The sequence below is a fragment of the Gouania willdenowi genome, chromosome 2 (assembly GCF_900634775.1).
Source record: "Gouania willdenowi chromosome 2, fGouWil2.1, whole genome shotgun sequence".
In the NCBI taxonomy this organism is placed as follows: domain Eukaryota; kingdom Metazoa; phylum Chordata; class Actinopteri; order Blenniiformes; family Gobiesocidae; genus Gouania; species Gouania willdenowi.
The window spans coordinates 430,557-458,360 of NC_041045.1; the positions used below are offsets into that span (position 1 = coordinate 430,557).

General features: G+C 37.6%; 2 protein-coding genes across 9 annotated transcripts; both read right to left on the reverse strand.

Moving 5' to 3' along the window:
* Positions 1-1,248: 1,248 nt before the first annotated feature.
* On the reverse strand, positions 1,249-24,470 carry mlpha (melanophilin a). 8 transcript variants are annotated; one of them, XR_003675747.1, is made up of 17 exons: positions 24,287-24,361; positions 11,517-11,636; positions 9,036-9,257; positions 8,601-8,713; positions 8,152-8,196; positions 7,967-8,025; positions 7,495-7,584; positions 6,992-7,088; positions 6,700-6,875; positions 6,541-6,621; positions 5,911-6,120; positions 4,773-4,940; positions 4,358-4,519; positions 2,990-3,046; positions 2,865-2,910; positions 1,901-2,769; positions 1,249-1,788 (listed from the first exon to the last, which is right to left on the reverse strand). XR_003675747.1 is itself a non-coding variant. In XM_028470142.1 (17 exons), the coding sequence occupies exons 3-17, from the start codon at positions 11,624-11,626 to the stop codon at positions 2,747-2,749; spliced, it is 1,659 nt and encodes a 552-aa protein (XP_028325943.1). In that variant the 5' UTR covers positions 11,627-11,636; positions 24,287-24,329; positions 24,405-24,470; the 3' UTR covers positions 1,249-2,746. The 8 variants fall into 8 exon arrangements, 7 of the variants coding, with proteins under 7 accessions (XP_028325943.1, XP_028325936.1, XP_028325913.1 ...); XM_028470142.1 differs by adding an exon at positions 24,405-24,470 and having other exon boundaries at positions 1,249-2,769; positions 24,287-24,329; XM_028470135.1 differs by lacking the exon at positions 24,287-24,361 and adding exons at positions 14,088-14,126; positions 14,359-14,429 and having other exon boundaries at positions 1,249-2,769.
* Positions 19,180-21,584, reverse strand: dph3 (diphthamide biosynthesis 3). Its single transcript, XM_028470182.1, has 3 exons — positions 21,444-21,584; positions 20,967-21,041; positions 19,180-19,473 (listed from the first exon to the last, which is right to left on the reverse strand). The coding sequence occupies exons 1-3, from the start codon at positions 21,549-21,551 to the stop codon at positions 19,402-19,404; spliced, it is 255 nt and encodes an 84-aa protein (XP_028325983.1). The 5' UTR covers positions 21,552-21,584; the 3' UTR covers positions 19,180-19,401.
* Positions 24,471-27,804: the final 3,334 nt, after the last annotated feature.

Consider the following 27,804-nt stretch of genomic DNA (forward strand, 5'->3'; position numbering starts at 1 on the left):
TTGTATTATTCCTTATTAATTTCATTCAAGATTTATTTCTAGTTAAATTGCATTGTTTTGAATAGTTTATCAAGGGATTCTTTTGACAATGAAAAATAAAAGGAAAATAATACAGTATTTTCCCCCCAAAAAAAATGGAATATTTTTCAGTCATCATTTGTCTCCAGTCACATTTTGTAAAATAAATCGTGAGAGAATCGTATCGGGAGTTGAGTGAATCGTTCCATCTCTTGTTTGTACGAATAATATCAGCTTCATTCTGTGGAAAAACTAAATTAAAGACAAAATGGAGAATCAGCAGCTCTTTGCAACGTCATCTAAACTCAACTTCAGCAAATAAAATATATGTCATGTTTTCTTAAACTTTGGTCAATAATGTAAAGTAGCCGGCTCCAGGTGGATAAAGATTAACTTTAATAAAACTAAGAAGTAAGTTTGACTCTTTTCAAACTTGACCATAACAATCTTAACGGGACACGTGACCATGTCACAAAAATAATAATTACACTTTTTGTGTGTGTGTCATTACGACGTCCCTATTTTTTTTGTGCTGCGGATACAACTTTTAATTGCATCTTCCAACAACCAGTATTCATTTTGTTGACTAAAACTTTTGGGTATGGTTTCCACCGACTAGTGACAATAACTACACTATGACGGATTAAAGAAATACACGGGAATAAAAACTGTTTTCATCACCTAATAAAAAAATAAGCTATACTTTCATCATATGGGACGAAATCCAATCAGAACTCATATGATTTATGAATACGTGTATCATTCGTTTTTCATTATGTAACAAAAACAAAAATGAAAAAAACAGAAAACGCCTTTTTTTTTTTCAAATTCAATCTCTTTTGCTTCGGTACAGAAAACGAAAAATGGAAAACAAACACCATTATTTGTTTTCTCCATTACCGATTTTTCATTTTGGTTTTGGAAACAAATATCAAATAATGAGTGTTAGGGATGTAACGGTTAATCGTAAGGCCGTTAAAAATCGATTCATAAGTATCACGGTTCACATCGATATTCTGAAAATTGAATCGCAGTATTTTTTTATTTATTTATCCCTCTATTGTTTAACAGTGTAGGCTGTGGGCCGCTTTCTGGCCGCCTTCTACTCTTAAACATGTTCATAAATTATTCCTTACCCCCCAAAAAAATAAAGGAATATTTTTCAATCATCATTTGTCTACAGTCCCATTTTGTAAAATTAATCGTGAGAGAATCAAATCGTATCAGGAGTTGAGGGAATCGTTACATCCCTAATTAGTGTTTTTTTTGTTTTTTCATGTTTTTGTTACATAAAGGAAAACAAATGAATGAATGATACATGGATTCTTTATGCACTGATCACATCAAATCCACCTGTGTATTTATAAACATGAACACCATCCAATATCAGTTGAGTCTTTAAATAACGTAGAAACTTATATTTAATATGTGACTCGACTGAAATCACAACGTCATTGAGTCAAACTAGAATATAGCTGAAGTCGCTTTGCAATGACCAGCAGGAAACGCCACAGCGTTACGTGACGCGTGTCACGCCGCGCTTTGTCATCACGTGCTACGTGACGAGTACGGTAAAATATGAGGAAATCATGTTGTACATGTCGTGTGTTTGTTCAAACTTTGTGAGACAGGACTTTACTGTAAACTAACCTCAACCTGCCTCTTACCTTGATCACAATCAGTATCCATGGTAACTGATGGAGCTTCACCGCCTGGACTCTGGATCCAGAATAAACTAATCCACCATTAACCAGTTCAGTATAAATGTATCTAGGATGAACAAATCCAGGGAAAACCAATCAATCACTAATGAATCCAGTGAAAAAATAAATCAACAATCCAGGACAAACAGAGAATCCTGGATTAATGTAAGGTTGTGTACCTGGGTCCTGTACTACCAAACTGGATCACTTCCTTCATTGTTAGGCAGGGTTTCTCCATTTTTGTGATTGGTCAGACGCAGCAAACTCCACCCCTTTATGTAAGCGAGCACTAGGGTGCATCAAACCACTCATAAACTGTTTAATATCTTTATGTCTCCAATCTACATTTGTTCCAAATATGAACCATCTCTATCATTGTTTCTGGAAAAAACACAATAACAACAGAAAATAACATAAGAAATGATAAATAACTGCTACATCATCAGTTCATCATTCATAGTGCCTTATAATAAACTAAATACACTTTATTCATAGAGTACAGTTACAAAGTGCTTTCCAAAGGCAGCTATACATTAGAAAATAAAAGATATAAAGTTTAGGTCAGAGATTAAAACTTAAAACATAAAAACAAATTAAAAATCAGGGAATTTTTCATTAGGATTTATTATCCAAAGATAAATATATTTAATTGGTTCCAACAAAAAAAAAAAAATAATCCAAATACTGAAAACATGTCAACCTTGAATTGGACCATAAATATAAATTGATTTACCAAATATTTTCCAAGAAAGGGACATAATTAGAGTAGACACACATTGATAGATTTTAAACAATGTGGGGTTTGATGCAATGATCCAGATTGAAAACCACTGGGTATATTAGTGTGTTGATAACCAGCTTCATAGTACGGCTAATAATGGATTATGAATATCTGGTTAGGTTAAACTTGCTAACGTAGAGATATCCTGGATATGTTGATCCAGTTTGGTAGTATGGAATACTGTGTGTGTTTGTTGTCGTGGTGATGCGTCCAGAGCTGTTTGTTTTCAGGCGGTGCTGCTGGATTACCACTGAGCGCCATTGGTTTCTGTCAACAACGTAAATAAAACACACAAACAGTCTTAGTGTGAGGGTCCAACCGTGTGCTAACAATAACAAACGTAAACACGACACGCCGCTTACTCGGGAAGTCGACTGTTGATCTTTTCCTCTGATTGTTTCCTGAAACCTGGAAACAAACAAAAACAAACAATGTTTAGTGTGTGTGTGTGTGTGTGTTTACTGTTAGAGCTCACACACACACTGACCTTCTTCTTTGATCCTGATGTGTTCAACGCCAACAGTTTAGTCTCGATGTCAGACACCTTTAAACAAACAACAATAAAAACTACTTCCCACTGTAAACAAACAATAATACACTGTAAACAACACCTACTGTACACTAGCTTTATGTGCCTCCAAAGTAAATGTACAAAATGACAGAAAAATACACAAAACAAGAGCAAGAATACATTAAAAAGACAAAGAATGAAAAGGAAAATACAGTAAAAGACAAAATAAAAATAATAATAATACTCATTACAAAAATGAACAATACGACAATAGTAATACACACAAATACTCAGAAACATATACAAAATTACAGAATATGACAACAAAAACACAATGAATGACTCAGCAAACCCACAGTACTAACAAACAAGCAAAATGACAACAGAAATGCACAAAAACTACTCCAAAACAACACAAAATGGCAGCACAAATACACAATATGACTCCAAAAAACATATATTTTACAGGAAAAATACACAAAATGCTTTACCACGAGCAAGTCAACAACAAACATACACAGAATGACAGAAAAACACACAAAATGACTATAAAAACTATTTGTTCTTTCCTGTATTAATGCTCAGATCACTCATTATTCTAATGCTGACATAAATATTGATCATGTGACCCTCTGATCAGACAAACATTTTTGTGACTCGCTGTGATAAACGTTGACCTATTCCCTATGGGCCTGTACTACGAAGCAGGATATCAACATGTTAACGTAAACCAGAGGATTCAAAAACCATGCAGAGCAGCTTACTTTAAGTACCATGGAGATTAAAATCCATAATCCAGGCCTGCAGCAGCACTGTAGCCGCAGAAAAAGCAGGAAGGAAGGAATGCAGGCAGGAAGCTGCCGACACAGCGATCTGATCAGCCAGTTCAACTTTATTACAGCACAGACGTGTTTCAGTCCATCAGATGTAAATCTAGATCTTTGCTATACGCTGTCATCACTAAATGAAAGGATTAATTAATCCATACATATTTTTTCTTTCTTAAACGCAGCTGTTAGATCTGCACCAATCAGGATCTTCTAGGAATGAACAGCTCATTTTACCACAAGAACTGATTGGTCAGGAGGCGGGGCTTTCATATGCACTCAGATCTTATCCAGCCATTCAGCATAAGTTACCATGGTGATTTATCTGGTAAGAAGCGTCGTACAGTGCACACGGAATTCATCCAGAAAGTGAGCGCGGTGATGAATCCTGCTTCGTAGTACAGGCCAAAAATGATGGAAAAAAATATGCAGCAAAAACAAAAATTACACAAAATGATCGGAAACAAACACAACAGCTCCTCCTCTTTCCACACACACTGTGATAAGCTCCGCCCACCTCGCTCTCAGCGCTCTGAACTCTTGCTGCCGTTAAAGCGACTACGTCTTCGAGCTCGGACAGGTCAGAGTCCGTCGTTCCTCCAAAGTTATTCTTTGCACTTCGTTCCAAACGCTGCAGCTTGGACTCCAAATCAAAGGATTGACCGGTTGCAATGTACACCTGCATGGGTCACACACAGGTCACATGACCGGTCACTCATGCCCACAAAGGAGAGACCACATACAGGTCACATGACCCACCACGTACACTAGGTTACATGTACTCCTGTAATACTGTAATATGGGTCACATGATGGACCACGTAGACCTGGCGGGGGCGCTAGGAGGCGTTAGGTGATGGGGGACGTTTAGTGTTGTGGGGGCACGTTAGGTGGAGGGCAGGCGTTAGGCGGCCTGTGATGATCAAAGCTTACGTTTTCCTCAAGTTTCCTGAACGCATCATCGGCCTGCTTCACGTCGGCGCTCGCTAACGTGCGCAGAGCCGGCTGAGCGTGGCCGTATTGGACCAACGCACCTTCGGTGGCGTTTATAGTTCTCAGCACCTCAGTGGTGAGGTCACAGAGGGCGGAGGCCGTCGATCTCTGAAAGCCACGCAGACCACACAGGTTAGCAGGGTCAAAGGTCAGCAGGGTCAAAGGTCAGCAGGGTCAAAGGTCAGCAGCCAAGCACAGCTCAGGAGGTAAAAACAGGTCTGAGCCATCATAAATCCCCTTTACCCCCCTCCTCCTATTCTGCCAGGCCCCGCCCCCATCCTCTCTGGTAGCATCACCTATCCTGTGACCCTGCCCCTTTATTCTGGCCCCACCCCCACCCCCTTTTACTGCATCCGCTACTGCCTGGCCATGCCACTGTAGTCTCTGACTCCGCCCCCTGAAATCTGACCCCACCCCCGTTAGGGTGCATCAACCCAAGCATAAAATGTTTTAATGTTTAATATCTTTCTGTCTCCAATCTAAATTTGTTCCAAAACCAAAATAAAAATAAAAAAAGTATTAACCATTTCTATCATTATGAAGAAATAAAAATAATAAAATATACATTATTTAGTTGTTTTCCTGAAGAACATAAGAAAACAGAAATGATAAATAACTGCTAGATCATCAGTTCATCATAATAATTGTATAAATAGTACCTTATAATAAACTAAATACACTTTATTTTCTATATCACTTTTCAAAACATGTTACAAGTTCTTTCTAAAGGCAGCTATACATTAGAAAATAAAATATATAAAGTTTAGGTCAGAGATTAAAACTGTTTAAAAAACAAACAAAGTTAGAAGTTATTAAAAATCAGGGAAGGCTAAAAGTATTTAATAGGATTCATTATCCAAAGATAAATATATCATTGTTTACAGAAAAAACAAAAAAAACCCAAATGCTTTATTAAATATAAAAATCACTCATAATGGGGGCGGGGCATATGAACCCATGTCAACCTTGAGGTGGACCATAAAAATAAATTATTTTACTAAATATTTTGGTCATTGGAACATAATTAAACTAGGGACACATTGATGGGGGGGGGGGGGGGGGGGGGCGTGCCCTCTACCTTCTGGGCGTCAGTGGGAGCTTCGTCGCTGGAGGAGCTCAGCTCTTTCTTCTTCGGGGGCGGGGCATGTCCTGCTCGCAGAACTCGGCTCACGGACGAGGTTTTTCTCCCGGTTTCATCGTCTGATGATGGATTTCCGTCACTCAGATTCCCAGCGAGTTCACTCAGCTTTCTCCTCAGCTTCTCCTCCTCAATGTGAGGAACCGTGACCTGCAGAGAAACGTGTGAAACGCTAACCTGAACACGCCCCTAAGACATACCACCATATTCAGGATGTTGTCCCTATAGAGAGGTGGACTACCTCTACATACACTAAAGGACTGGTGTGAATGTGTGTGTAAATGTAAATGTATTGATACGCAGACGTGGAGCAGTGAGGAGGAGACTTTATGTAGAGCTAGGAAACTCATCCGTTAAAACTGATCAGAGTACAGCAGCCCTCCTACTGGCCCATTCTGATTGGTCGAGTCGTTTGAAGGACACCCTCATCAGCCGATAGGGCGTGGCCTATTTCTTGAAGCGGCCATTATGTGAATATTTCTTGGACAATTGCTAAATTACTGGAATAGGTTCAATAGCCATGAAAATACGGTGGATGTGTCTGGCATGTATGAACAGATGTTCCTCCACCTGCTCTGCTGTGGTCATCTTCTCCTCCAGGCGACACAGCAGACTCTCGATGGCCGACATCCGTTTGCTCAGCTGGTTCACCTGAAACAGAAGAAGACGAAGGCCAATCAAATGGCTGCACTAAGGCGGCAAGGGCAAAGCCCATTGGCTGGTCCTTACGGGCGGGGCTTGTCGGAGGTTCTCCTGTGAGGAGGCTCGGCTCTTGCGACGGAGCATCTGATTGGTGGGGAACCTCTGAAAGTCTTCCTCATCAGACGTATCCACGTACTGCTGCCGGGCGACCGAGGAGCTGATCTTAGAGAGAGAGCGAGTCCTGTCCATGGGACCTGCTTCTTCTGACACACACACACACACACACACACGTTGGATCACACAGCTGTAGTGTGTGTGTGTGTGTGTGTGTGTGTGTGTGTGTGTGTGTGTGTGTGTGTGTGTGTGTGTGTGTACTGACCCATCCTGGTGCCGTAGCGGTCCATGCTCTTCCTGCGGTTTCCTCTTTGGTTGTAGACGTCGTAGTCCATCTCGTTTCTGTAGAATCGATCGTCGTGCTGCCAGAGGCCACACGTAACGAGTACAAATACTTTGTTACTGTACTTAAGTAGTGTTTTCTGGTATCTGTACTTATTTAACTGTACAAATATCTAATTTCTACTCCTTACAAATCAAAAATGAGCTCATTACTTTTAAGACCTTTGAAGATGACGTCACGACGTAAAAACATTTTATGTACAAAAGTTATCAATAATAAGTGTTAAATTCTCCAGGTGTTCAAAGGATTCAACTTGTTTCCATGGAACACTTTTCTACAAGTTCTTAAAAAATAAAGATATCTGTCGTATCTATACTTTTATTGAGTAGTGAAGACTAGTACCACCTGTGTGTGTGTGTGTGTGTGTGTGTGTGTGTGTGTGTGTGTGTGTGTGTGTGTGTGTGTGTGTGTGTGCGTGTGTGTACCTGCACAGATTGTCGTCGTGAGTGTGTTTGGTAATCTTCGGTATCAAAGTCCATCGGATGAACCGACAGCAGACGTTTGTTTTTACGCATCTGAAAAAGACCATCAGTTAAAGTGTCGTAAACGTGGTCTCACTTTGTGTACGTGCTGTTACCGTGACAACGGTCAGTTTGATTGTGTGTCGTGACCGAGACGACGGCTAATTTAAGTGTTTGTACCGTTACCGTAACGTCTGTCAAACTAACTGCTCGTGTGGAAAGTGAGGACTGCAAGTGTTTTGTTTCCATGACAACAGTTTTTTTTGTGTGTGTGTAGTTACCATGACGACTTTGAATGTGAGTGCGGGTTCTGACCACCATCAGTTTGAGCGTAGGTGTGTGTCGGTTACAGAGAGAGTGTGTTGTAACCGTGACAACCGTTGGTCAGTGGGTGTGTTGTTTTCTGATGATTGTGTTGTTGTTCAGGTGTTTTTACCTTCCTGTAGCACTGAACGTCAGCCTCATCGTAATCATCCTCCAGGTTGTTGTACACATCTGTGCGTTAGAAATGTTAACGTTTAACATCAGCTGAGCTCAATCCTAACGCACACACGCACATACACACACTCACACACGCACGCGCGTGCACACAATAACACACACAAGTAAAACTCGACTTACGACTACGGACATCTGGCATGCTCTGGGTGTCGTCATCACGTCCGTCTGAAACATAAACTGTGTTAGTGTGTATGTGTGTGTATATGTGTGTGTGTTTGTGTGTTAGTGTGTGTATGTTAGTGTGTGTTAGTGTGTGTGAATGTGTGTGTACTTGTGTGTTAGTGTGTTTGTTAGTGTGTGTTAGTGTGTGTGTGTGTGTGTGTGTACTTGTGTGTTAGTGTGTGTATGTGTGTATATGTGTGTGTGTGTGTGTGTTAGTGTGTGTGTGTGTGTGTGTTAGTGTGTGTATGTGTGTGTGTTAGTGTGTGTGTGTGTGTATTAGTGTGTGTGTGTGTGTGTGTATTAGTGTGTGTATCTGTGTGTGTTAGTGTGTGTATCTGTGTGTGTATCTGTGTGTGTTAGTGTGTGTATGTATGTATGTGTGTGTGTTTGTGTTAAAGGTGACTCACTGTCTCCGTTCAGGCGTTTGTACAATGACCTCATCACTTTGGCACTACCGAAGCGTTTGAAGCGGTTCCTGACGTTGTCATGATACCAGCCCAGAGTTCCGATCTTCAACACCCTGAAACACACACATCTGTAACACTGCAACAACAAACCCATGAAAACACTATGAAAAACGTTCACGTTGTGGGATTTATGGTCACTGACCAGTGTGTGTGTGTGTGTGTGTTAGTGTTTTAAAAACACACTCAAAACAATATAAAGGTAATATATCTATGTGTGTGCGTGCACAGTGTCTGTGTGTATAAAGAGGCTGAAATTAAAAATGTGTTTTTTTTCAAACCGATTCATCAATGAATTGATTAATTTATTGAGTGATTTATTGGTTTATTAAAATAATGGTTAGTTTCAGCTCTACTCGTCTGGTCACCTGACCTCACCTGGTCATGCGGCAGTTGTCACACACCCAGCCGTGCTCCTTCTTGTTGTAGCGGCTGCAGGACTTACAGACGAACAACTGACAGTCCAGACACTGACGTTTGCTGTTGAGCAGGAACTTAAACGGCTGAAGGCAGCGGATACACAGAGAGTCAGAGACCTGTGTCTGATCTCCAAACAGCTCCATCTTAGTGTCCTCCTTCTCTATCTTAGTCTTCAGCTCACTACACACACACACACACACACACACACACATTGTAGCACAAAGTAACAGACCAAGTGACAGACAGCAGTAGACTCTGATAAACTCCTGTATATCTAAAAAGAATTCTTCATTTTAGGGTTTTTTTTATGCTAATTGTTGATACAACACGCGAACACAAAGTGAATGAGTCTACGCACACATTTCTACGTATTGCCTTGAACAGATTTAACGCACAGTTCTACAGACGTGACGTCAAACAACGCTGGTGCACGTTCTCGACAGCTTGGAAATAAACCAGAAATAAAGAAGAAGAAGAAGAAGACGACAAACACAGTGGACTAAACTAGTGTTTGGTTCCACAGACGTACGCAGAGGCATGTGCACAGGCCTTACAGTAAACAGTAAATAAATGAGTGCTGATCAGGACATATTATCTCCTCTTAGTCCAACACAACAACGAAAACATCCATTTTTCCTTAAATAAATGACATGTTTGTTTTAGTGGTAAACACTGATTTTATAAACAAGTGTTAATGTCAGTGGGACGTATTTATATAATCCATGTAGTTATTCCTGTTCTCACTGTAACATATAATATCGTTAACGTAACCACTAGAAACAAAGCCCTAAACCTAGAAATAGAAACTAAAAACTCAAATTATTTTGTATTATTTAGTAAAACATCAACAATACATTGAATGTAAGGTTGGTGTTGCACCCCTAGGGGTACGTGATGGTACTACGGGGGTACAAAAGAGAGAGAGAACGTGTAAAATTAACAAATAAAGTGTCAGTCTTGTTTCCGCCCAAAACTACAGAAATAAATCTATTCAGGAGCCACTAAAACTACTGATTCGCCTCAAATGTCTGAAAAAAGTTAAATAGATTTTTGTAAATGTAAATGTTTTAATTATGAGTTTTTTAGGTAATTAAGACAAGACACAATCAATCTATGCTTTCACTTTGTGAAATATAAATCTAATAAAACTAATATATATATATCTGAGCTCAAATATGAAAAACATGTCTTTGGGGTCACCAGAAATTCTTCATATTAAAATGGGGTCACGAATCTAAAAAGGTTGTGAACCACTGCATTAAATAGTGTTTATTTCAATTTATTTACAAAATGAGATTCTTTAAAATGTGTGTTATCATTAATTTATTCCATCATTATGATCTATAGATGTTTTTAAATAGTTTTATAAGCAAAACGTTGAAGTTGGACAAAGAAAATAAGAGGAAGGGGAACTAGAACTGTAACAGACCATCAAATACTGTAACAGACTGTCAATATCTGGGTTCTGTGATATTTATAAATGTCCACAAAGTATAACTGTGCTTTCAACGTGTTTCCATTGAACGTTTTGGAGGCGGAGCCTCATCACTCCCGTGAAATCTCATCCCGTGACACTTTGCCGCAGAAAGACGAACGCACAGAACCTCCTTAGAACACTCTGCGTTCCTGTGGTCATGTGACCGGGTACGTCACGATCTGTGACGTGTATTTGAGTAGAAAAGTGTTTCCATGGCAATTTTTGTGACACATTTCAATATTGAAACGACTGAAACTCCTCCTCATGAAATAATAAAAACGTTTCACAGATATTTATGTGGTTTTTCTAAACTCAGGTGTTTCCATCACCAGTTTTTATTGAGATATTTAGATTTTGTGCATTTCCAAAGGTAATGGAAACACAGCTAGTGTCTGTACCAGGTGATCCTTACTACAGTAGACTGTTACAGACTGTTACAGACACTAGTAGATCATAAAAATGGTAATAAAGTGTAAGAAAACATCACCAACGACAACAGACCATCACAGATAGGGTCAGAGACAGTCGTCTCATATGATAGAATATGGCAAATGTTGAATATGAAGAAGTATTTTGAGGTGATAAATGAGCTATCATACATTACGTTATTCTTATTAAATGATGGTGTGTAATAGAAAGCTGCTGATGGAGGAACAGAGTGTCTCTGTGAGCAATGACAGCCTGACTGTGGTGTGATCAGCAGAAACAACGGCGCCTTTCACACCCGATGGCTACAGTCGTCACATGAACCGCTCCTTTCATACGCTCCCAGTCACCGTGGCCACCACGCGCTCACATCAATTTACGTGTTTACTGTTCAGGGCAACGTGGACGGAACGACGGGATGAGGACAGGTCACCGTAAAAAAACAGTGGTCACTGCGAGGACAGGTTACTACGACAACAGGTCATCATGACAACAAGTCGCTATCGTAACGAGAAGGAGTGAGTGAGTGGTCGAACCCGAGTCGTTCTTCTTCTTTCTTGCGAAGGTTGAAATCTCGCTGAATAACTTCCCAGACATGCTTTGCCTCTTGGTCCGACAGACGGGACAGATCCAGTTTACGCTCCATGCCTCTGAAACTGATAAAGAAGCGGTCAGTAAACTTACCAACCCAAGTGTTCTTATTATGAACACAAAATACATTTTAAACCATTTTAAAACTTTTCTTAGATAACTGTTTAAAGGTTCAACCATGTCTTTAGACCTCACACTGAATCCAGAGTTTGAAAAGTTTTTTCAGTTTGTGTTGGACAGACTGTTGGTCTTTAAGGTGGGCAGACACTGTGCGACTCAAAACTCAGCTCACAGTGTTCTACAGCAGTTCTATCATTTTCTACAGTGGTTCTACCGTGTTCTACATGTGCAGTGAGAAAGTTCGAAGTAAGACGGTCCGTGGCACTGCTTCAACTGTGAGATCAACCAGGATTTATAACATGTTTGATTTGATTACAAACGCACCATTACTGATCAGGAGCTTATTGTGAGGTGATCTCAGGATCCCATGTATACTACACTATATATACACTCGACACCATGTGTACTCTACACCATGTACTCTACACCATGTACTCTACATTAAGTATACTACACCATGTATACTCCAACATGTATACTACACTATGTATACTACACTATGTATACTACATCATGTATATGAGAATCAACCCAGTCCCAAAAAGTGAAAAATGTGTTTAAAAATCACACAGTGAATGTCTACGTTAATGTGCGTCTGCTCTAAAAAACTCTGAGATCTTGTGACTGAAAATGTATTTGATTAAACATTCAAGAACAAACTGACGTTAAGTTTGAATAAAATTCTAAATAAAAACAAATCGAACAGGTTTAAGAGAATAGAGAGAAGGACAAACACACATTGGTTAACCATCAGTGTAACCATCAACAGTTTAACCATCAACAGTTTAACCATCAACAGTTTAACCATCAACAGTTTAACCATCAACAGTTTAACCATCAACAGTTTAACCATCAACAGTTTAACCATCAACAGTTTAACCATCATCAGTTTAACCATCAACAGTTTAACCATCAACAGTTTAACCATCAACTGTGTCGTCAAAGGATTTGAATGAAAATTGAAAAAACTCACAGAAAAAAATATAAGCAAAACTAACTCACATAGATGTAAATAAATCAAATGTTCATAAACAAACTCACCAAGTGTGAAGAGTCCGACTAACACTGAGAGACTGAACAACAGACAACAGCTCTTCACATGATTATAACTCCTGACCCCACACGCACACGCGCACACACACACACACACACACGCACACAGTATTTCTATACTTTCACTTTGTGAAATATGAATCTAGTTTAACTAAAATGCAGTTAGTCGCCAGAAATTCTTGATGTCTAAATGGGGTCACGATCCAAAAAAGGTTGGGAACCACTGCAATAAACATGGTTTCCTTCACTTATTTACTAAATAAGATTCTTTAAATGTGTGTTATCACTCATTCATTCCATCGTTATGATTTATAGATGTTTTAAATAATTTCATAAGCAAAACGTAGTCGGACAAAAGGAGGGACTAGGATTCAGAAATAAGAGAAATGGGGACTAGAACCTAAACAGTTTGAGAACCACTGCTTTAGAGCCGACAGTATTGATGACATGATGATGAGCTCATCATTTTAAATGCAGGAATGTAAGAAGTGAATAAAAATTGTGTTTTTCACACAAACAAACGTTCACGTGTCGTTAAAAGTTTGAGGGAAAAAAGAGGGATTTTAACTGTAAAAATACACACATACACCAGTCTTTAACATTGAACAATGCCTTTCAAAATAAAAGTGCGCTTTATCAGTTTCACAGATTTTAATGAGATTTACAAGCGTAAGAAATACTCCAGACAGCCCAAAAAATGACATCATAGCCCAGTCCGCCCTGATGAAAATGAAGCACTTCATCACAGCCTTCATTCACACACAGACGTAGAATATGATCATAGAGAGAAACACACACATGAACAAATGAGATCAGCTGTTTGATTCTTTGATTTGATTTAGTTGATTATTTATTTGATTAATAAAGATCCCAGTCTGAGTCGGAGAGAAACCAGGAAAACCTGTCAAAACATTAGCATAAATAAACAGAACAAATGAGTATTGTTGTGTATGTAAAAAACTAATAAAAAAAAATGAATAAATACTGTCTAATTATTTTCTCATCTAATTTAAATAAGAAGTTGTATCCAAACTTCTGACATTTGACAAGCATCAGTTCACATATATATAAGTACATATAAACATTAGTACACTATATATAATCATCAGTACATATTAATACATTTAACCATCGCTATATATAAATATTAGTATACATGAACATCAATATATCACTGTATATACAGTGAAATGATCAGTTAAGAAAGACAAAGTTTAAACTGAATGAACAGTAAATACAGTTTATAAAATAAACTCCTTTTAAAGTTCAATGTATCTGCTTTAGACTCCTCCCATAAATGATCTTAAGTGAAGTCGTTTCTGTGTGCCTCACACCTCACTCACCTCTTGGTCCTTGGACACCAGGTCAAATCAGTTCTTCATCTGAGGAAAAAAGTCATTATTACTATTAAAAATGAATTTCACATGTAAATCATGTACACTAAACCTCTGAACCTGCCTAACCCTCTAGATCAGAAGACCACCCTCTAATACCTAATCAGATTGTGTTCTGGTGAGACTGAACATCTGGCGTCCAGAAAACTGAAATCTATCGACCCAACTGTCAAAGTCTGTCCACACGTGTCCACAACAACTGACCCAGAGTTGGACTCACCAGGAACCAGGAAGAATTTTTTCTCCAGAGTCTCCCTTTCAACAGTTGGCATCTGCCAAGGATAATCATCAAATTCCCTCATGACCTGAGGGGAAGGAGATCATGAGCATGAGTATGAGTATGAGCATGAGCAGAGTCCATCACACTCACCTGTCTGTAAAGCTCGTTAATGTGATCTCTGCGATAGTTCTTGTTGAACACCTTGACCAGATTCTGGATGAAGATGGCACCTTTGTCTGTGTCCCTATAGGACACGGTGTCTTTAAAAAGAAAGAACAGGCTTATCTCAGACAGCTCAACATTTCTGGGGATATTTTATGAAGAAGGACCTTACGACGAGTGGAGGCACGCAGAGAGGTGAAGTCGCTCTCTAAGTGGACCGTTCTCACGCAATCTGCAACTTCGGTGGATCCGCCCTCGTCTGAGGAGAAGCGTTGATTAGACAGAATAGATCAGTTCATAGCAGTGAGCACTGATGACACTTACGTCCCCTGCAGGCCTGGATCAATAAGACCTTAGGAGTGCCATATAGGACAGGGCAGTTCTTGTTGTTCAGTATTTCGTAGGCTTTGTCGATTTCAAACCATTTTTCATCTGAACCAAAAATCTTGCCAAGATCTCCATGAGACATGAGGACCACAAACACACTGTCGGTGTGCTTCAGGTTAGGATGTTTGGCAAAGGCTTTCAGAGCGTTCTCGATGCCCTGTGAGAATAGGACAATGAGACATTTTGTTCACATTTGTCATAGAACTTACAGATAAGTGTTGGACTGACCTCTTTGCTCAGGTTGTTGTGTTTCAACACCTGGTAACCCAGTTTACTCAGCAGCTGATCCATGTCCTCCATGTCTATCTCAGATCCATATCTGGTGTTGCGACGATCTTTAAAGTCTCTGTTATTGATGAGCAGAGCCACGCGGTATTTCATGGACTCTTTGGTCACCAGGTAACGCTGAAACAGGACGACAGACCAGATGAGTGGCTCCGTTCTCCTCAGAGTGAGGCGAACTGAAGATAACTTACATCGCTTTTGCTGGACGATGTCATCGTTGAGACTGTGAACAAAAAGCGATCAATCAGAAAGGAAACCGATCACCTACTACTCTCCACCTTCTCTATGAACTCTTACCTGCTATGGCTCCTTTGGTCCTCTGCAGTAAAGCCAAGCATCTGCTGCCTTTTTAAACCCTGAGCCGACTCCACGCCCTCACACTGTTTCCTTCAAAATGTTAGTGTCACTGAAGACAAATATTTAATGTGAAACATTTCCTCATAGCTTGAGATTAGTTATCATTTCTAAAAATCACTTCCTTGTCTCGGTCAGTAAAGAAACATTGAATGTGTGGTTATAGACCATGACCTGGGGAACGTTTTTATTCCATTCTCCTTTGGGTATAAAATAATAGATATATGCATCATTGTGACTGGCCCATCCCCTTTTACAGAGGTTTACAGAGGTCAGACAATGTATTTAATTAGATAAAACAAAGGCCCTGTAGGTTTGTCTGACTTTAAAAAGCCACTAAACTTTGACTTTATGCAGTTTTTGTTTGGTGGACTTTGAGGCTATAAGCCTACACAATATGTAGATATCTACTTTGTTACCTCCTTGTAAGAGGTCATAGCACACAGCAGATCAAATCCCTCTCGGGTCCAATAAATGTTGTGTTATTTAATATCGACTTGTTGCATTTCTTTTTTCAATAGGAATGTGAAATTAATGCTGAGTGAAAGTAAAACCAAACCCATGAATTCCCGTCCTACCCAGCGCTCAGTTCCTGATGCTGTGATGGGACTTTCCCTCATAAAGAATGAGGAACTCTATTCCTAGTTTTTACCTCCGGGTGTTTTTTTCAGCTTTTGTCGTTTTCCTTTAAGAGAGTAGCTGGTGACCGAGTACAAATACTCACATCTATTTCCTGTACTTACTGAGAAGTACACAGAAAGTGTACTTACTAAATAAGTTCCCAAGAAAATTAACGCTTTTGGTAGTATTCATTTTTTTTTAGCTAAACATTGTCACTGCTCGTACAGCGTGTTCTTTAGCTAAACACACTCCCACATTAAACAGTGCTTGTGTTCATGCATGTGCTCCTCTGCACACTGTACCCAGATAATATCGTGCATCACTCATTTTAACTGTGTCGGGCCCAGTTCTGACATAAATATCTTAATACCTGTTGGGTTTCAAAGCGGGCTCAGACAGAAAAATAAGGCCCGATCTGCAATGTGATGAGAAAATACAACCCTTACCATCAGTAACAAGAGATTTTTAAATAATTAGACCAATAGCGACACTTGAATCACTTTAGACATACAAATATACAGTTTCAGTGAATCTAGCGCCTCCTTTGAAGCAGATGGAGGTCTGTAACACCCAACCACAGTAATATGTAGCGATTTAACGATTTCTAAATCTAAGGCCAAAAATTCCATTTGTTCACTGATTGACTGGGAAAGAACAATTGAAGCATTAAATCTGGATTTAACATAAATAGCCACACCCCCACCTCTTTTGTGCCGTAAACATTGAACCCAAGAATGTTAATGTCTTCATTTGTAATTGACTTAATAAGCCAAGTTTCCGATATCATAACAACATCTGCACCTGTTGATTTCACCCAAATTCTGACCATGTCCATCTTTAGTAGTAAGCTCCGTACATTAAGATGAACATATTTGAGACCAGGTAATGATTTAAAATCAGCGGGTGTCTGAGAGCACAGAAGCTCAGCTCCAGGATTTGGTTGCACATTTCCGGACAAAAGTAGAAGCAAAGCAATCAACAACCTCTGCTTAGCAATAGATTTACTTTCAATTCTTTGATATGTTGAAGCCCCTTCATTTAATGGATTGTTAAGATAGTTATACAAAGAAAACATACACACAGGTCTCTCGGCAGGGCTGGAGACACGTTTATATCACTTTCCAATTGTACAGGAGGTGTCCCTGGATAAAGAGAAGCTATACGTGCTTTTGAATAAAACACTTTTCACATTGAGATGATTGTCAGTGTCTTTCCAGTGTGCACAACATAATGAGTCATATGAGTTCTGATTTAGAAATTTGAATGCGGAAATGCTACGAGGAGCTAAATTTAATAACGACTGCTATGGTTTTAAACCGTACCTGTAGTGAATTTTACTCACAAGCTCCATAAGATCATTTATGATAGTAAAGGTTTGTTTAGGTTCTATTCTTTAAGTCTTTCTAGAGCAGCAGGAGATAAAATAACACTATGAGTCATATTGGCTGTAGTGACACAGTGTGTAACCAGACTAATTGATGACCCAATCTGGATTAAAGAAAAAAGCATTTTTTCACCTCCACATACCACAGTATCCATTTTCTGCATCTTTGTGGCGCTAAACACTTAACGCTCATATCCGAGCATGGCGTGGCCTGTTGAATGATGTAGAAGTAGGTTTTTGTTCTATTGAGAGCACTGAGCCTATCTTCATCTATAATATTCCTAAAAAGAGATTTGATCCTTTCTAAAGCTGAGAAGCACCTCTCTGATTAAGACGTTGTCATTGGTTGGTGATCAGGATGTTGAGAAGACTTAGGGTGCCTCCTATCTCCTTTCCTATCCACTTTTCCTTAGGTGACAAAAAGGCCATCAAGTTTGTTCAGACAATCAGACACACTTCCACTAGGTGACGTAATAATCAGACAACCGTGAAGGTTAGTGACGTCTGCCGTGGTGGAAAAACTAATCATTTCCACTGATGTCATAAATCACAGGTTTGATTGTAAATCAAAGGAAAACAGGCTACCAGGGACAAATGGTAAAATAAAAGAACGGTTGATCACACTCACCTTATACTCACTAATATGAATTATGTTGAATAAAAATGTCTCTGATCTATTTTCTAGACCCACAGAGTGTCTGTCTTATGTCAGTTATAATCTGATTATATGTCTACATATAATAATATATGGGTTTTACATTATTTAAAGTTGTTCAAGGCATGTTATTGCATTGATAATGTACATGATCTGCATCTGTTTTTAGTCATTGTGAGTTTCTGTGAACACTCTGATGAGCGTGTCCCTTTAAATGTTGTCGAGGCAATGAATTGTGGGTCATCATTATGTGGTCTCCTTTGGTAAAGGACGTATCAGTGTTTCCTAGGCTAAAGGAGGTTCTAAAGGAAGCATTGAGCTGACTCTGGGCTCGTCCACCACGGTCTGGTCGTCTCCTTGGCGTAATGATAAACATTACCATCAATAAAAATATTAAATAAATAAATTCCCAACTTACAGTGTAAACAGGGTTCTTACAAAACACAAATTAATTCTTAATACATCAACACTAGACAATAAAAAAGCTACAATAACTGCTGACTCAACAAGCTCATGTGAATATATCTGTACATGTGGATCACTTTATTACTGTTATTTTATGTAATTCATTTATTTCCTCACTTCAAATAAAAAACATCAAAAGCAAAATAACAGTGTTTTTACTGCTGCTGAGTCTAGTTTATTTTATATCTGATGAGTTACATAAAGTTATGATTAATAAATAACTGATTTCCTATAATTAAACCAGATCAAGCTGATGATTTAATAATTCAGTATATTTAATAATAATGTAATAATAATAATAATAATCAATTTATAGTTTCTATCATAGGATGACATATTGTTACCGTGAGAAGTTTTTGATGATATATTGTGAACGATAACATAGCGCACGTTCTTATTTAATATGATTTGATGCTAAAGTCTTTTTAAAGTTCACCATAACGCTGGTCATTGACCCCTAATCCCATTTTTCTTTTTTTACATTATGGGTCACAAGACTCCGCCCCCCCAAGTTTGAACTCTGAAAACTTTATTCAAACAAAACACACTTTAAATAACACACATTGCACAAGCCGCAGCCTTTTCCTGTAAATACTGACCCCGCCCATTGTGCCAGACTGACTGACTGACTCCGCCCCCTTGTCCCCGCTGGCTTCCTTTAACAGGGACAAATCAGTCATTTAGGGTTCACCCCAACTCTGACGTTTTGATTGTTCATTTGCATTTGTCTTCAGGACTGCGCCAGCGCCACTTTGACCTCAGTGGGCGGAGCCTCAACAACCTCACCAGACAGGAAGAGCTCCTGAAACAAGAGTCAATGAGTCAGTCAGGAAGTGAGTGAGTGAAACAAAAGGAACAATAAACAATAAACCCTCTTAGAAAAAAGGTCCAAATGGTTGAAAACGAGTAAAAAGAACAAAATGCATAAAGATAATTACAGAAAACGGTAGATAAAAGAATTACAGTTTAACAGAAAGAAATTAGAATATAATTAAGATTTAAAATGAGTCAAAAATATCAGAATAATATTTTTAATATATCAGAATATATTATTGCACTCCTCCATTTTTTGGGGGGGGTCTTAACGTTGTAAAGAATGAATTAAATTACACATTCTATACCTCTATAGGTCGACCTTTATTAACATTAAAATGCTGTGAACATTCCTACCAGGGCTGGTGATATGAACCAAAACTCATCTCAATATATTTTATCAAAATGGTGAAATATGATTTAAATCTAGATAATTTTACCAAATAAAGTCTGACCAGAAAAACAAATCTGGGTTAAATTTGCTGATGCTAAAATGCTACACAGGCTCATTTATTAACAAACATCTGATCAATATGTGACACATTAATCATCAAACAGAGCTTTACAGAAGTAAAAGCAGCGACTCCTAAAACTAGTATTTTAATACATAAGCTATAATATATATATATGAAATATTATATTTTTCTATATCACCAAAATAGAAAACTGGATACATCTTGAATCTCGATATATCGTCCAGCCCTAATTCCTAAATTATAAAACAGCCTAAATTAAAACATAAATGTGTATATGAAGCACATGTTTATTTAATATACTTACAGTTTATATACAAGTCAACACGTTGTATATTTACTGTTAATTTCACGTTGCTTGTCTTTAAGTTAAACATTAACATTTTATTTTATTATAATTTCTCATACTCACTCATGTGGTTCTCTGATATTCACTAATGACTTATTATAGACATTTATTACAGACTTTACATTATTTAACACTTTATAAACAGTGTATATTTGTGGAGCTTGTGATTGGATGATTTTTCATGGTGACTTACGTGGTTCCTTCTGCTGTGGTAGACGTTAAAATATCAGTTATTAATCTAACAGAACGTGTAACTGTGTCTTTATGAAGATAAACTCTATGTTATATTTTATAATGTATTTACACCAGAACGTCTTCATCATCTCTGTTCTGTTGGTTCTGGGTTTGTTGCTGATGTCAGCACTAATCTAATGAGAACTGTCACGAGGCTAGTGACGGCGTTCAGTTTAGTAAGACATATTTTAATTATTACTACATTAAAATAAGGGATATTTATGGGAAAATACTAATACGGGAAGATGGTGGAAAGAGGGGTAAAATACGGGGGTTTCCTGCTAAAACAGGAGACTAGACATGTATGGTTCAGGGACAGACTCAGAGTTTGTTTAACATCCCACATAGAATACCACCATTAATACCCTTATTTCATCCTAGGTTCACACATGTCTACGTTAGCTTAGGACACACACACACACACACCTGATCATAAATGACTTTAACTATCAGTGAGCAGCTTGGACATGTGGCAACTTCCTCTCCATTTTCCAGATCCTCCTATAAAAAAAAAAATAATAATAATAATAATCCAGAGTTTTAAATCTGACACACACACACACGAAAAACAACAAAAGCAAACAAAATGACTCCAAAACACATACAATTATTAAAAAAATAGTGTTAATTTTGTTGAAAAAATAAAGTTAAAAATGCATGTGAACGAACACACTAAGTGATTTGTGGACAAAAAAGGTCCTCTGCTTTTATTTTGAAGGGGATTTCTCACACTGTACATTAGCTTGTATTTATTATTATAAATATTTTGAGGACTGCACTCCTGTTAAATGTTAGTGCAGACACACTTTAACTGGTCCGTTTATTTTCACACAAACCTTGGGTTTCCTACCGCTACAGTTGGTTTAAATGTGTGACTTTTGTAAATAAGTGTTTTTTTCTCACCTTGCTGATGGTAAATCGATCCCCACACGGACACGGAAAATAAAAACACTGCGTTTCCTCATCAAACTCAAAGTCTTCGATCTCCACCTGATCGTGAAACACCGACATCTTCACACACCAGCGTGGACAGCGCGCAGAATGATGACGTCACGGAACAGACGGGCTTCGATGACGTCACGTTTACTCTACAAGGAAACGCGATACATGACGAAATATTACTATTTAATATAATTGCACCATGCGGGAGTTAAACATGATGAAACCTATGATTATGAGCAAATTCATGATAACACGATTTAAAAAAATAATTAAATGTAAATTGGAAAGATAATATAAATATAATCAAATACATTGTTGAAAATATCAAACAAAATCTTTTACACGAGATCAATAATAATAATAATACTAAAAGTAAATGATCTTTTAATAATACCACAGGGTATTAACATTGAAACAAAAACAATACACAATGCATCAATTAAAGACGAATGTAAGAAATACTTTAAAATGTTCTTACATTTGCAATATAAAATCATAAATTAAGGTGATATTAAACGTTTATAATGGATAGAAATAGGTTGTAAATATGACACTAATATTTTCATATTTGTTATTGTTATGCCACCAAATCACTAAAGAAAATTCAATGTTGGTGCAAAACTACATGGAAATAAAACTACCAGTTATTCGTGGAAACAATGCAAAAAAAAGACCTTTAACCATCTTCAACATTTTCAAGAAGAAAATAGGTTAAAAATGTACAAACTGATTCACTGTAAAGTGAGAAACAGAATGTAACAGTCAGAAAAACAGAAATATTTAACATTAGCTGCAAAATAAAAATATATAACAGCTGTAATATAAAAATATTTAACATTAGCTGTAAATTAAATATACTTAACATTAGCTGCAAAATAAAAATATATAACAGATGTAATATAAAATATTTAACATTAGCTGCAAATTAAATTATAACATTAGCTACAAAATAAAAATATATAACATTAGCTGCAAATTAAATTATAACATTAGCTACAAAATAAAAAAAAAACATAACATTAACTGCAAAATAAAAATATATAACAGATGTAATATAAAAATATCTAACATTAGCTGTAAATTAAATATACTTAACATTAGCTGCAAAATAAAAATATTTAACATTAGCTGCAAATTAAATTATAACATTAGCTGCAAAATTAAAAAAAACATAACATTAGCTGTAAAATAAAAATATATAACAATAGCTGTCAAATAAAATAACATTAGCTGAAACAGAATGTAACATTAGCCACAAAATAAAAAATATATAACATTAGCTGCAAAATAAAAATATTTAACAAACCATAAATTAAGTATATTTAACATTAGTTGTAAATTAATGTAACAAGTACAATACAATGAATATGTTTATAATAGATACTTCAACATATAGACAATGAGTTATTTTAACGGTACAGAAAACATTTCAACATATACGACTAATCTTTTAACATATGTGCAGGTGAGTTCTCTTCAAGTCTATGTGGGCGTGGCCTCTCGTCACTTCTCTGGATGCTGTGATGCTCCTTAGTTTTTCCCAGTTTAATTTTTAATCTTCAGTTATTTCATATTTCTTCTGAAAATTCGCAATTCTTCTGAAAATTTACATTTTTGCCAGTTTTGCGCATCATTGAAGTTTGACCTCTGAACTTTCCCAATGACAAAGTTAAGTAAAGGTTAACTTTTAAAACGAGGGGTTAAAGCATTAAATCACCGCTTTTTATAATGTCGCGTTTAAAAAGATTTAACAACTCGGAATTAAATGACGACTCAGCTCGTAGGCACATGATAAACATTAGTTAAGATGTGGTTAAAGTTATCAACCCATTTTAAAGTAAGACCGTTAAACATTTATTTTTTTAAGTGATTATGACAATGTTTAAGTTTGATTTGCTTTTCATAAAGTCTGGATTTTAAAGATTTAAGAACTCTGAATTAACGAACGACGAGTCCGTGAGTAGGAATACGATATAAATTTGTCAGGGTTTGGTGAATAAATTGGTCAACCTATTTTAAAACTAGTTTAGATGTTTGAGTATGATTTGCTACTCAAACCATGACCCAGCAAATACACAAGCCTCAAAACATTACATCAGTTAACAATTACAGATGTTCAAACAATGACACAGCAAAAACCTGCAGAAGCAAAAACACTGTGGTGTGTGAACCACAACTCAGCATTTTCTGTTGAGCAATGTTGCCAAGTCATAGTTGAAACAAAGCATGACTCTGCAACTATTCTATGTTCATGAAACCATATGGTTGAGCTAAAACGGTGAGTCATGGCTAACGCTGGCCAAGCTGTGACAGTCAAACACTAACAGACTGTGGTGAACTCACCATGAGTCAGAAAAATACCCTTAACATGACTCAGCAACAACTCAGCATGACTCAGCAACAGCATGACTCAGCAACAACTCTCAGGTCAGCTGTTAAACGTTCAAGCCATGACTCAGCAACAACAGTGTGTATAAACTAGCATGTGTGCACTAGCTACCAACTATAACAGCACGTGTAAATGGAGCGTCAAACATTATAGCAGAAAACAAATATTCATTTAACTTTCCTTTGTATGTTGTACTTAATGGACAGTTTAATTAACTTTAAACACCTCAATGTATCAATATTAAGCACTAAAAAGACAAATGTATGTAAAAAAAAGACAGTTTAATTAACTTTAAACACCTTAATGTATCAATATTATGCAGTAAAAAGATATTTATTTAAAGGTAATTATTTAATGTGTGGCCCTGACAGTAAATGAGTTTGATTTAATAAATAAAATAAAAAGATACTCTTACTATGCGATGACTTGATGACGCTGACGAGCATCGTCTGTAGGAGCTGTGATAAACAGAGCATGACTCAGCATAATCCACAGCTTCATTAAATGAGTGTAATTAATAAAATCATCTTCACCTGTGTCAGGTCAGCTGATGCTGCGTTCAAGGACCCTCGGAACTCCGCCTTTCCAGTTCAAAACTCCCAATTCAAAGTGTTGCAGACGCAGCACGTCAACATATCTCACAAACATGCCAGACAGGGATAATATTTACAATAAACGCAATACTTTTTATGTGTTTCAAACTGTGATTATTCAGAATAGTCTTTTTTTCCTACCCAATTTGACTCAGGCATGGGCGTAGGCAACTGGCGGCCCGGGGGCCACATTCGGCCGTCGGTCGAATTGAATGCGGCCTCCAAAGTAAATGTACAAAATAACGGAAAAATACACAACACAAGAGCAAGAATATATATTTTTAAAAAAAACACAAAATAATTACAACATTGCAGGAAAATACAGTAAAAGACAAGAGAAAATCACAGAAAATACTCAACAAACAAAACGACAACAGTAATACACAAAAGTACTCAGAAAAATACACAAAATTACAGAAAATGACAACAAAGGTACACCAAAAGACAAGAAAAACATGAAAATTAACTCTGCAAACCCACAGTAGTAACAAAAAAGCAAAAGGACAGCAGAAATATACAAAAATGACTCCAAAAAACGCAAAATGACAACACACACACACACAATATGACTCCAAAAAACATATATTTTACAGTAATAATAATAATAATACACAAAAGGACTACAGAAATGCACAAAACAACAACAAACATACACAGAATAACAGAAAAACACACAAAATTAACTATATACTACTATATTGAGAATGAATCCCTTACCGGGGGGGGTAATGCATTTAAATGCATTAAATTTCCTACATTTGAACCTCGTGAACAAGTAAAAAATCTAAATAAAAACATTGGTACAATAATTTTACTGAACTCAGTCACATTTCTGTCAATAAACAAACTATTTCTTTACTTTTTATTTCATGTTGCAACAGATAAATCACAGAATTACAGGCAGAAACAAGTCAACATCAAAGGCTGAAGTCCTTTGATGTTTCATCTCCTTGACTGATTTCCAGAAGCTGCTCTCTCTCATTTTAAACCCTCAAGATTTCAGCAGACAACATTCTCACGTGCACGTTCTCTGTAAATGTAGTTTGTCTAGTTCAGGAAACGCCAACATGGCGTCCACTGATCTAGGTGTTACATCACAGCGTCGCTACATGGCAAAGAACAATTAATCAATCAAAACATCCTTCATTTAGCACTTTTCAATCATACCTAAAAATCAACCCAAAGTGCCAATAGAAATGAAAGAGTAAATAAAACACCCAATATCACCCTGTCACCACCCATGGCCCAGTTAAGATAGACAGTTAGAAGCATAGATAACATAGAAATGTGTGTGGCAGTCTAACGCAGCTCTATAGAAGAAACACTGCAGGAAAACCAATTCAAATCAGGTCATTATAAATGAATTAATTTTGATAACTCAAAGGCTATCGTCGTGTGTCATCCTGAAACATGGCAACGTACAAATGTGTATCATCAGCATAGCTATGAAATCTAACGCCATCCCTCAGTGGAGCATGTACAGTATATACAGTATATTAAAAAAGAATCAATAGAATCCAGAGCAGCATGAATCCAAGTGTAACACAAGAGGTAAACCAGTTAAAAACTGTTTCTGTTAATTAGGGTTAGTTAATTAAGATTAACTGACAGCAACAGCTTTTTACAATTTTAATTTCACCATAATTGTAATTCATTATCAATTACTATTGTAATTGAACATAACACGCCATTTGCCCATTCATGTCACATTTCCCCAATAAAGTTTCAGAACACATTAACATTGGTGGTATTATTGGGTATGAATACAGAGTGTTACAGTCTATCCTGAGCTGTGTTCTCACCAGTGGCGGCTGCTGGTCTTTCATGCAGGGGAAGCTCATTTTCTGCCTACTTCAGAAAATGTATCTGTTTATTTAAATGTGAATTCTAGTAGAATTCACATTTTGTTGTCAACAACTATTTGTAGATTATCACGCACGCACGCACGCGCGTAGCTGCTGCGCGCTGGAGTGTGAGTGTTTGGTCAAAAGTCTCACAACACAAGCAGTAACAGTCTCCACAAACACCAAAAACAGACACTAGGTTTGTCAGAAGTTGATTCGCTATGAGAGGATCAGCAAAGTCTCCGTGTCAACACAGAGCAACGGACTGAAATATTTGAAAAACCCGCCTGTGTGCTTACAACGTCATACTCTCTGATTGGCTCATTTCGCTGTCAATCAAAATTGAATTAGCCTGAGACAGATCATCCAATCATCATCCATTATTCCAGCGTCCGGAACAGACAGATCCAGCCCACTGCTCCATAGACCTCCTGTGAAGCCAGGCGTCCGATGGGCGGGACTAAGTGCGTCATAACCGAGCATTTATCCAATGAGCGTCTAGTTTGACTGCAGTGGATCAACCCCTAAATCCTCTCCCATTGAAGTCAATTGAAGCTGAACTTCACCACTGTTTATTAACACTGTGACGCTGCGGTAATGAATGAAGAACGTCACGCTGTCACTGTCAGTTTCCTGTTATAAGAAGCTGATTCTGAACTAAACATACATGTGTTCTGTCATATATTTAGTCAATGAAATGTACACACAACACTACATATTTGACCACTGATTTTAGGGGAAGCTGAGGTTCCCTTGTAGTCTTAAAGCATCCGCCACTGGTTCTCACTCACATCTCAAAGGTCCTGGAGTCCAACAGCATCTCCAGCCTGAAGACATGAAAAGCCACTAATGAACCTGTTCCTCTAAAGGGACAATGAGAGAGCTGTAAACACCAGACTGGAGTCACACATCCATTGATCGATGACCTCACTGTGTCTGTACACAAGAAAGAACACATGAGATGATCTACACAACATTTACACAACGTTATAAGAGAATTCCAACCAGAAGATTTGCAAAGTGAGGAAGGAGGTGCTGTCCCGCATTGCACTGCATTAGATTAGCATTAGCCTAGCATTAGCATTAGCCTAACATTAGCTTAACATTAGTATTAATCTAGCATTAGCCTAACATTAGCTTAGCATTGACATTAGCCTAACATTACCATTAACATTTATCTAGCATTAGCCTAATATTAATATCAATAAGAACATTAAAGTAGGCAACAAAACATTTAAAATCATCAACAAACACGTTACATCAACAACATGACCATAAATCTTACTGTGAGCTCTGGGCTCCACTATCTGACCTGTGTCCATAGATCTCAGAGACCTGCTGGGTTCATACCTGACTAACATCTCACTGATGTATTCTGGACCAAACCCATTCACACATTTATAACCAGCAGCACAACTTTACAGTCTCCTCTGAGGCTGACTGGGAGCCAGTGTAATGTGTTCTGACCTCTTTGTTCTGGTTCAGACCTGAGCTGC